The sequence below is a fragment of the Pinus tabuliformis genome, chromosome 7, assembly GCF_031772625.1.
Source record: "Pinus tabuliformis cultivar Carrire ecotype Pingquan chromosome 7, CPIR1, whole genome shotgun sequence".
Taxonomy (NCBI): domain Eukaryota; kingdom Viridiplantae; phylum Streptophyta; class Pinopsida; order Pinales; family Pinaceae; genus Pinus; species Pinus tabuliformis.
In genome coordinates this window covers 686101283-686115893 of record NC_142293.1, presented here as the reverse complement: position 1 = coordinate 686115893, position 14611 = coordinate 686101283, and the positions used below count along the sequence as shown (strand labels likewise).

General features: G+C 40.6%; 1 protein-coding gene and 2 long non-coding RNA genes across 3 annotated transcripts; 1 reads left to right on the top strand and 2 right to left on the bottom strand.

Annotated features, from left to right (window-relative positions):
- Positions 1-1144: 1144 nt before the first annotated feature.
- LOC149249335 (uncharacterized) lies at positions 1145-1937 on the bottom strand. The gene is made up of 2 exons (XR_016265834.1): positions 1830-1937; positions 1145-1733 (listed from the first exon to the last, which is right to left on the bottom strand). It is a non-coding gene; the product is annotated as an uncharacterized LOC149249335 (long non-coding RNA).
- Positions 1938-2738: 801 nt separating this feature from the next.
- Positions 2739-7860, top strand: LOC149249334 (uncharacterized). The gene is made up of 9 exons (XM_089452710.1): positions 2739-3443; positions 3553-3690; positions 3861-3996; positions 4189-4838; positions 5526-5599; positions 5702-6317; positions 6408-6463; positions 6547-7120; positions 7669-7860. The coding sequence occupies exons 1-9, from the start codon at positions 2739-2741 to the stop codon at positions 7858-7860; spliced, it is 3141 nt and encodes a 1046-aa protein (XP_089308836.1).
- Positions 7861-9134: 1274 nt separating this feature from the next.
- LOC149249333 (uncharacterized) lies at positions 9135-9958 on the bottom strand. Its single transcript, XR_016265833.1, has 3 exons — positions 9820-9958; positions 9646-9723; positions 9135-9561 (listed from the first exon to the last, which is right to left on the bottom strand). It is a non-coding gene; the product is annotated as an uncharacterized LOC149249333 (long non-coding RNA).
- Between the last annotated feature and the right edge of the window lie 4653 nt (positions 9959-14611).

Genomic DNA, 14611 nt, shown 5'->3' with positions numbered 1-14611 from the left:
TAATTCCTAGATACTGTTGCAAAAATAGTATAATGTGCATCTGGAAAAGCTAAAAGAGGAAACTGTTGTTAATGGGTCAACTGTGATAATACCCAGACAGTAATCATAGTGCAGAAATGTAGAATCGAAGAGCTGTACGGGTATACAGAACCCTACACCAGGACTGGCTACCGAAATAGCAGTCTCGATTCCATAGCCATTAGTAAAAGAGTTATTATTCACATTGTTAAACTTGGAACAATTAAGTAATAATATCTTTATATCCAGCAGACTGTGAGTGTCGTGGAACAGTGAATGAACGAGGGTTTATACCCTTGAGAGAAAGAATAGGCAATGCCTGTAATAAAAGAAATCTCGGGACAGAGAATGTACCCTGGTAGATAGCATAGGTTTCCTAAATCGTGTGTGTTCAATAGAGAAACTCTGCGCAGAAGAGCGATGGATGATGGGTCAATGCCCTTATGTTATATTAAGGGATTAACACCAAGCCTCAATGCTTTGGTACAAAACCCAAAGGGAAATCTGTAATAACAACCAGTTCTGCGAATAGAACGAATACATTTCCACATGCTGTGAAATACAGTGACGGAAAACATTAACTGAAACGAGGAACAAGATTCTGTGTATTAGAGCTAAAACCGATAACTATGAAAGCATATATTCATTGTAGTGCATGTAAACAAAAGAGGAACATTCATCTGTAAACCTGAGACGAGAACATGCATCTGGTAATAACATATAACCTTGTTCAATCCGAGCAAAAGAACTGTGCATGCGAGTAAAGAAATGTGACTCCATTGAAAAGTAAGTATATGTATGCAAACCATAACCCTTTCGGACTCATGCATGCGAGCAAAAAAAAGAAGGTAACCTTGTGAAACCGCAAGTCTGTGTATAAAAACCATAACCATAGACACATATATAATAGCCTGCGGGACTGTATAATGGAACAGAGGTCATGCATGCAAAGTAATCCTTTCCACAGGATAAGGAATTATTATTCAAACATTATTTATGCGCCAAACTATGATAAACCAGCTGGTGGAACCTTAATATTTTAATACAGAAATCTATAGCAAGATTATCATCATAATATGGTAGTATCAAGACAGTACTGTGCGGAAGGAAAAGACCAAAACCCGTATAGTATATAATCTCTAAGACTCTGTCCTGAGGAATGAACATTCAAACGAAAATACCCAATACATTAGCGAAATGTCTGTGGGTCGAGGAAAGTCTTTACAGAATTAAAAGACAAATTTATATCCTGAGCATATCCATACATATGCGAATAGAAAACAGTTCCATTATATACATTCATAATCATATCTGCGCGTGGAGGCCAGATATAAACCCTTGTAAACACAGTAATAGTTTAAGCCTGCCAATAGAGGCTCGGCAGTTCTCAAAAAGAGGCAAACTCGATGGTTACAACAAAACCCAGAACCTCTGTAAGAAATAATTTGTAATCGGTTAACACAGTCAACCTTAGCTAAGCAGCGAGCTGACTGTAAGGTTCTTCACCGAGATCACTCGGAAGTAAACGAGACAACCATAAGGGAAACAGAGACCTGCATAGACCATAGAGGGTATGCACAACTGTAAACCCTGAACCATATTCAAACGAACCAACCCTCAAATGCCGAGAAGCTTACCTAGTGTGGTTCGAGACCGCTGTCGAGCAAACCACTGTGAAAGTCGACCAAAGCATAGCCAGGGCAGCTGCACAAGAACTTGACAGGGAAAAAACGAGAACGCAATAAGTGATAAGTCGTGATATTCCAGCCATGAAACGAAACACAGAACTGAACAAAAACATTCTTCATTACCTGTGAGGTCGATGCGAATAGGATCCAGCTCCGGTCATGACAGGGTTGCAGTATAGAGCTGTTGGTAGCGAGCTCGTGGAGCAGCAAAGAGCCCGTCCGCAAAGACCGTGGACATCAAATGAAACAATGCAGTGTATGGTCGATTAAATATCAACGAAAAACCCTGAGTGAGCTCCAGCCCTCCGACCTCCGGAAGAGATCTGGACCGTCGGAGCATGGCGGGAGTAGCTGGCGGAGAAATCAAGGTTGGCGTTACCGAGAGGTCACATGGCTGGGGAAACCAGGCCATGCCACCTGCCCCCAGAAGGACGGACGAACATAAAAGCGACTGTGATCTGTCAATGGTCAAGTACTGTGGCGGGATCCAAGGAGCCCACGCCATTAATACAAGCAGCTAAATATCTGTGGTGGTTGAAGTAAATCAAACAATACATAACTTAGGACATGGTACCAGACATGATGCCGCGTGGGAGACTCAGCCGAGACCATAGCATAGGTGTCAACCAAACAAAATATACATGGTATAGATTGTGTAATGTAGTATCGTATGCCAACTGTACCGTGTAACCTATGTTCCATGAAAAGCAAGCCATAGACATATATATTTATAATTGTAAAGTGTAATGCGCACATAAAGCTGGTAACCATATGGTAAGCTCAAAGTAAAAGGTTAACATGCATGTAATGTATATTTACAATTTTTTTTTATGTATGTGTTAAAGTATGTGTGACAAATTGGTATCAGAGCCAAGTTTCAACACTGTGGCCTCAAAGTAAAGCATGTACAGTATGCAGAAGGGTACACCAATTAAACTGATGCAAACTAACAAACGTACTTAACTGTGTTCTGTTTATCTGGAATGAAATACAGAATTGCAATAGTTGGTAGTTAATCAAAGTGGGGACAAAATGCAAGGACCCGGCAGTAACCCTCAAGAGAATGCAGGACTGTGGGTGCAATTGGATGCAGAATCACGGAGTACTAATCTTGCAATCCTGGAAACTGTCCAGGAATTGAAAAATGAAATGGCACGGTTGCGAGAGGACAACGCACGTCTAACAGTTGAACAGGAAAAGATTCTGAAGAGCCTGTCAGACAGGCAAAACCCACCCCTGTCCAACCCCAGTGCAGAACAGCAAAGGATAACAGAAGATCAAGATTATCAAATGGAACCTGAAAATTCTGAAGATAAGGAGGATCACTCTGATAATGCACCTCAACAGAAAACATCAAAACGTCAGAAAGTGGAATTGCAGGGAGAATTTCGAAAGATTAAACCTCCACATTTTGATGGTGAGCAGGAGGAAGCTGCTGAAGCCTGGTTGATCAATATGAACAAGTATTTTCAGTTGTATGAGTACGACCACAACCTGAAAGCAAGATTGGCAATCTTCCAGTTACAGGGCAAGGCAACCTTGTGGTGGGAGGAAATCAAGATTGTCAAGGGGGTCAGCGAACGAACTATTACATGGGAAAAGTTCCAGAAGTATTTCAAGGAGAGGTACCTGACAGAGCGCTTCTATGATGAGAAGGCCAGAGAATTCCACGACTTAAGACTGGGACAACAAACCATGGACGAGTTCATTAACCGGTTTACCTCACTGCTACGTTATGTACCTTACATTAAGGAGGAGAAGGCCAAGGTTCAGAGGTTTGTGAGCAGCCTACCTTCATATATAAGGGAAAGGATTGAATTCGATAATCCTAGAACCATGGATGAAGCCATCCGTAAGGCGAGAATCTGTTACCAGCAGAGTAAACAGAAGGGGGACACTTCAAGTAAGAGATGGAATAAGAAAAGAAGTGGTCGGTTGGTTGGAAGCAGCAAAGGAGGTCGCAACAGTGGGAATAAGGGTGCTGGTAAAGGACTAAGTAGTAGACCTGTTGCAAGGAATGTGCCCCGGTCCAGACCAATGAGCGAATCTAAGGCGAATGATCAGTCTGTTAGACCAGATGGTGAGGGGATGACCAGACCACCAGTGCAATGCTGGGGTTGTGGAGGACCCCACTATGTTAAAAATTGTCCACAGAGGAAAGGAACAGACCAGATATCTCAGATACATGAGGCATCAACGGTTGGGGACGTGGCACGTAGCATACCCAGAATCAATGCAGCGCTGGAGGACCGTCAAGCGGAGTACCAGCCATCTATGATCGAGTTTGAAGGTAAAATCGCAAACCTATCCATAGCTGTTCTTATAGACCCAGGGGCTACCTTAAGTTATATTAGTCCAAAAATTGTAGAACAGTGTAAACTGCAAGCTGAAAAATTCAAGAATCCGTGGCTGGTCCAACTAGCTACAGGAGCCAAGAGACGAGTCTTGGCCAAGGTAAATAATTGTGCCTTAGCCTTAGCAGGGCAGCCAGTAGTGGCAGATTTGAATGTGTTACCGTTGGGCTCCTACGATATTTTGATTGGGATGGACTGGCTGGAGAAACACTGGTCCTTGGTGAACTGCAAGACCAAGACCATATATTATAAAGATGACCAGAGAGATCAGCAAGAATTACAAGGAATCAGACACCCTGTGCAGATCCGACCCATTACAGCTACCCAGCTAGCTAAGTGCATCAAGAAGAAATGTCAAATCTACGCTATCCAGGTGGGGTATGCAAATCAAAAGGACAAAACTGCCATGCTGGGTAACATTCCGATAGTGCAAGAGTTTGCAGATGTTTTTCCCGAGAAAGTGTCGGGATTACCACCAAAACGGGATGTGGATTTCACTATTGAGCTAATTCCGGGGGCAACACCTGTATCACGGGCACCCTACCGTATGAGTGTGCCAGAACTAACAGAATTAAAGATGCAGCTACAAGAACTGTTAGATAAAAACTATATCAGACCCAACGTGTCGCCTTGGGGAGCCCCAGTGCTGTTTGTCAAAAAGAAAGATGGAACCTTTCGGATGTGCATTGATTGTCGCCAGTTAAATAAGCTTACAATCAAAAACAAATATCCTTTGCCTAGAATCGACGAGCTCTTTGATCAGGTGAAGGGAGCAACGGTATTTTCAAAAATTGATCTGCGATCTGGTTACCATCAGATCAGAATAAAAGAGGAAGATATCGCTAAGACCGCCTTCAGAACGCGGTATGGGCATTATGAGTTCGTGGTGTTACCTTTTGGGCTGACAAATGCACCTGCCACTTTCATGTGTTTGATGAACAGTGTGTTTCATCGGTTTTTAGATAAATTTGTGCTGATATTCATAGATGACATCCTGATTTACAGCAAATCAAGGAAGGAACATGAGGAGCACCTTAGATTGGTGTTGCAAACTTTGCGGGAACATCAATTATATGCAAAGTTCAGTAAATGCGATTTTTACAAGGAGGAGATACAATATTTGGGCCACGTGATCACTAAAGAAGGCATTGCAGTGGACCCTGAGAAGATTAGAACTATAATGGAGTGGCCTATACCAAAGGACGTGGCAGATATTAGGTCCTTTATGGGGTTAGCAGGGTATTATAGAAGATTTGTCGAAGGCTTTTCGAGAGTAGCATACCCAATCACCTCTTTGCAGAAGAAAGGAAAAGTATTTAAGTGGACCTCAGAGTGCCAGAAGAGCTTTGAATAGCTCAAGCACTTACTCACTACTGCACCTATATTAAGTATAGCTGATCCTAACAAGGATTACGTGGTCTGCACGGACGCAAGTAAAGAAGGTGTGGGAGGAGTGCTGATGCAGGAAGGAAGAGTCATTGCTTATGAGTCCAGAAAACTGAAAGAGCATGAGCAGAAGTACTCTGCTTATGACATGGAGTTGGCTGCTGTCATTCATGCCCTGAAAATGTGGCGACATTACCTTTTGGGCAGAAAATTTTTGTTATTAACAGACCACCACAGTTTAACGAACTACTTCAGTCAACCCACCTTGAATACGAGACAAGCTCGCTGGGCTGACTTCCTAAGTGGGTTCGACTTTGAAATTAAGCATCTAAAGGGTAAGGAGAACCGAGTAGCGGATGCATTAAGTCGGAAGGTGCAATGCGTGTGCAAAATTTCAGTTAGTAAGTGGCAAAGTACCTTAGTGGAAAAGATAAAAATAGCGGCTGAACAAGATGCTGTTTATCAGCACATCAAACAGCAATTACAGCAGCAATCTGATAAGGAATTACAGCAAGGGTACAAACTAGATGATGCTGATATGTTGTGCTTTAATAATAAGCTGTATGTGCCCAATGAAGACAGCATTAAGAAGCTGATCTTGGATGAATTTCATACCAGCCATTATACGGGACATCCGAGCTACCAGAAAATGGTTACTGCACTCCGCAAAGAGTACTACTGGCCAAAAATGAAGAAAGAGATAGCTGAGTATTTAGCACGCTGTCTAGAATGTCAGCAAATTAAGGCGGAACACATGCACCCAGCAGGGCTGTTACAACCTCTACCCATTCCGGAATGGAAGTGGGAGACTATCTCCATGGATTTTATAATGGGACTGCCCAAAACCAAGAAGAATAATGATTCCATTATGGTGGTAGTGGATAAGCTGAGTAAGGCAGCACACTTCATACCTGTGCAATCGACATCTAAGGCTGTACAAATTGCCCATATTTTCATGCAGCATGTGTTCAAATTGCATGGACTGCCGAAAGTGATTATCTCCGATCGGGATGTCAAGTTTACATCAACCTTTTGGAGGACATTGTTTGCTGAACTGGGAACACAGCTGAACTTTAGTACAGCTTATCATCCCCAAACAGATGGCCAAACAGAACGAGTAAATCAAGTTGTGGAGGACATGCTGAGAGCATGCGTTATGATGAAGCCAACTCAATGGGAGGACATCTCCACTTAGTCGAATTCGCATACAACAATGGATACCATTCCTCAACTCAGATGAGTCCTTTTGAGGTTATGTATGGGCGGAAGTGCCGCACACCCGCAAGCTGGGGTGGACCGGAGGATAGGTTGCGAATAGGTCCTGATATGTTACAGGAAATGGAGAATACAGTAAAAAGGGTGCGTACTAACTTGAAAGCCGCTCAGGACAGGCAGAAAAGTTTCGCTGATCGAAAGAGAAGATTTAAGGAATTCCAGGTTGGGGATCATGTATTTGTGAGGATCCAACCAAGAAGGAGTACCTTGCAGTGGAGCGGATGTGCCAAACTAGCACCTCGTTACTTTGGACCTTTCCAGATCTTGGCCAAAGTAGGACCGGTCGCTTATCAACTTGCCCTACCAAGCCATATTAGGATTCACAATGTGTTTCACGTATCCGTATTAAAGCAATACGTTTACGATCCTAAACATGTGATTCAATGGCAGAATGTGCGGGTAAGAAGTAATCTGGTTATTATGGATGAGCATTGTTTATAAACTGAAAAATAACTAAATCTGTTGCTTCTTGCAGGTCGAGCCGGAAGGCGAGGTTCTAGTCGAACCACTGACCATTCTCGACCGGAGAGAAGTGCAGCTGCGAAAACGAGTTATTTCCCAAGCTAAAGTGCAGTGGCAGCACTATGGACCAGAGGAGGCCACTTGGGAAGATGAGGAACTCCTTAGAGAGGCTTATCCAAACCTCTTTACAGGAGATAGACATCGGGACGATGTCCAATCTCAGGAGGGGGAGATGTAATGACCCTAGATTTATGTAAATTTGAAAGTTACTCTGGTAAAAGACTAATACAGTTGTTGTTATGTTTTAAACAAAACTGTGGCAAACTAATTCTGATTGAATAATTTAAATTTAAATATTTTCTTGGAATTGCTGGCAGCCTCTAAGAGGTGAATCTTAAAGAAAATGATCAGTTGGGATAACTGATGGAACTACCCTCCAAAAGGGGGAAAAGCCCTGACTGAGGGATTTTGTGCTGTTGGGACAGACAGAGGAAAAAAAAACAAATCTTGCTCCAAGAGTAAAGGAGAAGAGGGAGGTTAAGTCTGGTGAGGACCAGATAACCTGGCACAAGAAGTGCACTGTTCCTGTTGAGGGCTGGAGGCCTGCAGGAGTGCTCGGGGGGAGAACACCGTCTGAAGGATGGATTCTCATGGCTGGGAGGAGAGCAGAAATTTAAGCTCAGGTGACTTTTTGTTTGAGCAAAACCATTCCTGACCGAGGTGATCAGGTACGGTTCCAAACTAGTAGTCCCTGTTATGAAAATATTGTGTAGGAAATTTACAGTGATTTACTTAGGTGAGACTGTTTAATTCCTAGATACTGTTGCAAAAATAGTATAATGTGCATCTGGAAAAGCTAAAAGAGGAAACTGTTGTTAATGGGTCAACTGTGATAATACCCAGACTGTAATCATAGTGCAGAAATGTAGAATCGAAGAGTTGTACGGGTATACAGAACCCTACACCAGGACTGGCTACCAAAATAGCAGTCTCGATTCCATAGCCATTAGTAAAAGAGTTATTATTCACATTGTTAAACTTGGAACAGTTAAGTAATAATATCTTTATATCCAGCAGACTGTGAGTGTCGTGGAACAGTGAATGAACGAGGGTTTATACCCTTGAGAGAAAGAATAGGCAATGCCTGTAATAAAAGAAATCTCAGGACAGAGAATGTACCCTGGTAGATAGCCTAGGTTTCCTAAATCGTGTGTGTTCAATAGAGAAACTCTGCGCAGAAGAGCGATGGATGATGGGTCAATGCCCTTATGTTATATTAAGGGATTACCACCAAGCCTCAATGCTTTGGTACAAAACCCAAAGGGAAATCTGTAATATCAACCAGTTCTGCGAATAGAACGAATACATTTCCACATGCTGTGAAATACAGTGACGGAAAACATTAACTGAAACGAGGAACAAGATTCTGTGTATTAGAGCTAAAACCGATAACTATGAAAGCATATATTCATTGTAGTGCATGTAAACAAAAGAGGAACATTCATCTGTAAACCTGAGACGAGAACATGCATCTGGTAATAACATATAACCTTGTTCAATCCGAGCAAAAGAACTGTGCATGCGAGTAAAGAAATGTGACTCCATTGAACAGTAAGTATATGTATGCAAACCATAACCCTTTCGGACTCATGCATGCGAGCAAAAAAAAGAAGGTAACCTTGTGAAACCGCAAGTCTGTGTATAAAAACCATAACCATAGACACATATATAATAGCCTGCGGGACTGTATAATGGAACAGAGGTCATGCATGCAAAGTAATCCTTTCCACAGGATAAGGAATTATTATTCAAACATTATTTATGCGCCAAACTATGATAAACCAGCTGGTGGAACCTTAATATTTTAATACAGAAATCTATAGCAAGATTATCATCATAATATGGTAATATCAAGACAGTACTGTGCGGAAGGAAAAGACCAAAACCCGTATAGTATATAATCTCTAAGACTCTGTCCTGAGGAATGAACATTCAAACGAAAATACCCAATACATTAGCGAAATGTCTGTGGGTCGAGGAAAGTCTTTACAGAATTAAAAGACAAATTTATATCCTGAGCATATCCATACATATGCGAATAGAAAACAGTTCCATTATATACATTCATAATCATATCTGCGCGTGGAGGCCAGATATAAACCCTTGTAAAAACAGTAATAGTTTAAGCCTGCCAATAGAGGCTCGGCAGGTCTCAAAAAGAGGCAAACTCGATGGTTACAACAAAACCCAGAACCTCTGTAAGAAATAATTTGTAATCGGTTAACACAGTCAACCTTAGCTAAGCAGCGAGCTGACTGTAAGGTTCTTCACCGAGATCACTCGGAAGTAAACGAGACAACCATAAGGGAAACAGAGACCTGCATAGACCATAGAGGGTATGCACAACTGTAAACCCTGAACCATATTCAAACGAACCAACCCTCAAATGCCGAGAAGCTTACCTGGTGTGGTTCGAGACCGCTGTCGAGCAAACCACTGTGAAAGTCGACCAAAGCATAGCCAGGGCAGCTGCACAAGAACTTGACAGGGAAAAAACGAGAACGCAATAAGTGATAAGTCGTGATATTCCAGCCATGAAACGAAACACAGAACTGAACAAAAACATTCTTCATTACCTGTGAGGTCGATGCGAATAGGATCCAACTCCGGTCATGACAGGGTTGCAGTATAGAGTTGTTGGTAGCGAGCTCGTGGAGCAGCAAAGAGCCCGTCCGCAAAGACCGCGGACATCAAATGAAACAATGCAGTGTATGGTCGATTAAATATCAACGAAAAACCCTGAGTGAGCTCCAGCCCTCCGATCTCCGGAAGAGATCTGGACCGTCGGAGCATGGCGGGAGTAGCTGGTGGAGAAATCAAGGTTGGCGTTACCGAGAGGTCACATGGCTGGGGAAACCAGGCCATGCCACCTGCCCCCAGAAGGACGGACGAACATAAAAGCGACTGTGATCTGTCAATGGTCAAGTACTGTGGCGGGATCCAAGGAGCCCACGCCATTAATACAAGCAGCTAAATATCTGTGGTGGTTGAAGTAAATCAAACAATACATAACTTAGGACATGGTACCAGACATGATGCCGCGTGGGAGACTCAGCCGAGACCATAGCATAGGTGTCAACCAAACAAAATATACATGGTATAGATTGTGTAATGTAGTATCGTATGCCAACTGTACCGTGTAACCTATGTTCCATGCAAAGCAAGCCATAGACATATATCTTTATAATTGTAAAGTGTAATGCGCACATAAAGCTGGTAACCATATGGTAAGCTCAAAGTAAAAGGTTAACATGCATGTAATGTATATTTACAAAAAAATTTTATGTATGTGTTAAAGTAGGTGTGACACCTTGCAGGCGCCAACACACCCTTGCCTTAATGATTTCAGTCCTTATCGAGGCAGGTGGCATGGTTTGGCTCCTTTGGCCATGTGACACCTCGGTTACGGTGTTCTCGACCTTCTCGCTTCATGTTCCCGCCTTGCTTGGACGGTTGGGATCTCACTCTTGGATCGAAGGGCTGATATGCATTCGAGGGTTTAAGCCTTTACATAATCACCTCCGAGCAGTCTCAAGATTTATTTGCTCGTTTGGCCTTTTCGGCTTCGTCTCAGTGTTCAATCTCTGGTTCAATACCACCAGCATTATCTTCTCACCCTGCAATTGCTCCAGAAGCTGTGAAGTGCCCACCATCAAGCCATCACAGGTATTGACCTTCGGCTCCTAAATTTACAGCATGCATTTACAGTTCTGGTTAATTGAACGATCCTTACTGACTTATTTCCGCTTCATTGTTAGGGCGTGCAGCTGGGTTATTCAAACCCCTCTGTCGGTGCCAAGGTGGCTATACACGACGGTTCAACCCTCTCGGCGGTCACAGGTAAGCTATCAGTTCTTGTTTACTCTGCCCTGCATACGAGAGCTCGAAGTTCGTAGGTCTTGAGCTGTGGTTTTTATGGTTTGGTGCAGACCGCCATTCAGAAGCGGGTTTCCTTGCTTCAATTGCTGAGGTATTCTCCACCGAGAACCCTCACGGTTTACATTTATGTTTGTAGTCTGGTCATGTCAATGACTCGCCTGTTAAGTTATTATCCACGGCGGAACTCCTGAGTTCTTTTACATGTGTTTGCGGATTCATTTTGTTTATATTGCTGCCCTTGCGGCATAGCCGGATTTTGGTTTGCTTTATCTGCTATCAGACATATGGCTTCGGATCTGGCCGTAATGCACAGATCTGGGCTAACGGATTCAGGTTCTGTTTGAGGTTTTTCCTTATCAATGTATGTACAGTTATATCCTTTCCAAGGTTTCACCATCCGGTGTTATTTTTGTAATTATATACATGGAACTGTGACTCTGTCTGAGCCCTCAGGCAACTTACGCTTTGCATCTTATATGAATCTATTTCGTGTACTCAACAGTATTAGAACAATGCATGGGGTTTATCTTGTTATTGCTGGTTTCGCTCGTCTCAATGACGACAACCTCATAGATTTACTCAGGTTATGATCATTGTTCCGAGTCACTCGCTCTGGTGTTCACCATGCGACTTACGTCTTTGCTAAAACTTGTACAGGATGGTTTCAGTTAATTATAAGAACAATATCATACTTTCTCCTTTCTTTATGGGAATGTCGAATATAAGTATGCCTGAAGTTTTTCTTCTTTAAAATAACATGCACAGGGTTTTTTTTTGTATATATATATATATATATATCTCGTTTCCTTTACCGCTCTTAACGAACTGGTTTCTCTGTTTTATACTTGTGAGCACTGTGTTTTAATAATGTTGGTATAATGGAATACGGTATGGTTCTCGCTCTCGGTTTTGCACAGTTTACAGATTAAAATCTCCTTGTCTGGAATAGCTTATTTATTTCTTCACATATCAACAGTCAATTATTATAGATAGCTGTATTTTATTTCCTTCCGTCGACAAATTAGAATCCGACTAGAGTCGGTACTCTCTACCCAGACTCAGAGGGTTCTAATTTCGTTCATGTCGACACATTAAAATAACTGCTGTTTATATTCAAGGTGTTCTGCACTGTTTATTCCATTATTCGTTGTTCTGTTATTAACACAGAGCCTCTGTCTCTCTGACGAGGTTGTGTCCTGTTTATTGTTCAATAGCCGGTTTCTGGGTAACTTCCCTTCTTATTCTATAACCAGTCTTTAATTTAACTACACCTATTGTAGCTTTATTTACCACATGACTAGTTTTAGATTATGTCTTTCGATTGGTAATTTGACCTTTCACTTAAAACTACACCTGTGCAGTTCTTAGACAATATAACAGTATCTAGGAGAATGAAACATAATCCTTATTTACCTACTGTAAATTCACTGTATATTTATATTCAATCAGAGACTCTGCAACTTGAAACCGTACCTAGTTCACCAGAGTCAGGAATAGGTTCTCAAGCAAGTCACATGTGCTTTGTTTCTGCTCTTCCACCCAGCCATGAGATCCATCCCTCAGACGGAATTCTCCCCCCGAGCCATCTTGCAGGCCTCAAGCCCTCAACAAGGTTTGTGCACCTCGTGCCTGGTTATCTGGTCCTTACCAGACTTAACCAGTTTTCTTTTGTATCTTTTCTCCTTTTTCCTTTCCTTGGAAAAGGTCTCTTCTGTCTGTCCCCACAGCACCAAACTTCCTCCCTACAGCCAGGACTTTTCCTGTTTTGGGAGGGTAGTTTCAATTAGTTATTATAACTGATCTTTTTCTTTTAAATCCACCTCCTAGAAGCTGCCAGCATTTCAAGAAAATATTTAAATTACTTAAATAAAATAGATTGTCACAGTTTGTTTTTAAAACATAAAACAACAACTATCATATTGTCTTTTACCACAGTAAAATCTCACATTTACATTGTCTGGGGTCATTACATAGATTGACAAGAACAAAACATAGAGACATATATAGATGCAAACCCAAATAGATGCACAAGAACAAAACACAGAGACATGGAAAAAGAGAGCGTTGTTTTATAGTGAGCATATCAGACTACCACCGCCTAGAAGAGCGAAATCAAATTCGAACAGAACGTATATCCAGCTTTTTCGGATTTTTCTATTTGTGTTCCCTGATTTTGAGGATTTTTCTGTGTACCGTGCTTTTCCTCTTTTGATAACGGTCAAGTTTTACTATATCTCCAATGCCATTTTAAATAAATTGGAAAATGATTTTCCTGGGTGATAATCAACTGATTTTCTCCTGATTCTTCTTCAACTTAACGGTCATCTTTCTAGATGACGGAAGATTACATCCAAACACATAGTATCGCATAGACAGTGGGAAATCCCCATCTTCATACAACAATGATCCAATGCATATGGAGAAAAGAGGACATTCATTCTATGAAGAAAAGAATATTATAAAAAAAAATATTATATTTTAATCATCAATATTCACATATTTAAAAAAAAAAAGATTATTTATGATTATAAATTTATCATAAAGAAAATATCTAAAATAGAAAATGATTAATAAAATTTGTATTTATAAAATAATTAATGATTTTTTTATAATTTAAATATCATTAGTCAAAATATGTTATTTTTTTTTTATGATTTAGTTATAATTATTTAAAATATAAAAAGATAACATAAAACCAAAGGTATTTATGAATCTTACTAGTTGTATTTATAAGATATTCAAATTTTAAATTTAAAGCTAAAAATTATTGGTATAATTTTATTTTAGGGGTATAATTTTTTAAAATTAAATTGATATCAAATTACACAATATTAAAATATCTTTACTAATATAACATTAAAATCTTTTTTCTATGGTTCCCGAGATTGTAAACTATTAAATAAAATTTTAAGTGAAATAGAAAAACCATAAGTTAATTGAATCCATCAATTGTACATGAAAATATCAATGGTGCTTAGTCCGATGGCTCAAGCGCTTTGGCAAAGGCTTAGTTATAATGCGTGGGAGGTCGAGTGATCGACCTCCCTCCCTCCTTCTCTAGCGCACACTACTCAACAAAAAATTTCCCACGGGGTTTTGGATTGATGGTAAACGGGTGCACTATTAAGGCACTCCTTGCGATATGTCACTAGTTCAAATCCAGTGTGGGTGCTTACCTACCAAAAAAAAAGAAAATGTCAATAGTGCCTAACTAGAAATACTAGACATGGTTTGTTATAGAACCGTTACTCAATGCTAGCGAGTTCTTCCATCCCCAATAGGATGCAATTTAAGGAAAATTTAGTCAAGTAGATATATTTTCATTTTCATTTTAATATTTTAATTGTTATTATACTCGAATATATTTTCAATTTTATTTAAAAAGTTTAGTAAAAGTAATCAATTAAAGAATTATTTAGTATTTATATCATTATTATAGTCATAATTGGATAAAAATAAGGAAGCAAATTGTCAAAATATTATTCTATA

What these genes read in the sequence shown, in the direction of transcription:
- LOC149249334 (XM_089452710.1), top strand. Translation starts at nt 2,739, where the DNA reads ATGCAAGGACCCGGCAGTAACCCTCAAGAGAATGCAGGACTGTGGGTG. An exon ending in CAGTGGGAATAAGGGTGCTG is followed by an intron (nt 3,691 to 3,860) that starts GTAAAGGACTAA and finishes AATTGTCCACAG; the next exon opens with AGGAAAGGAACAGACCAGAT. An exon ending in ATCTATGATCGAGTTTGAAG is followed by an intron (nt 3,997 to 4,188) that starts GTAAAATCGCAA and finishes TAGCCTTAGCAG; the next exon opens with GGCAGCCAGTAGTGGCAGAT.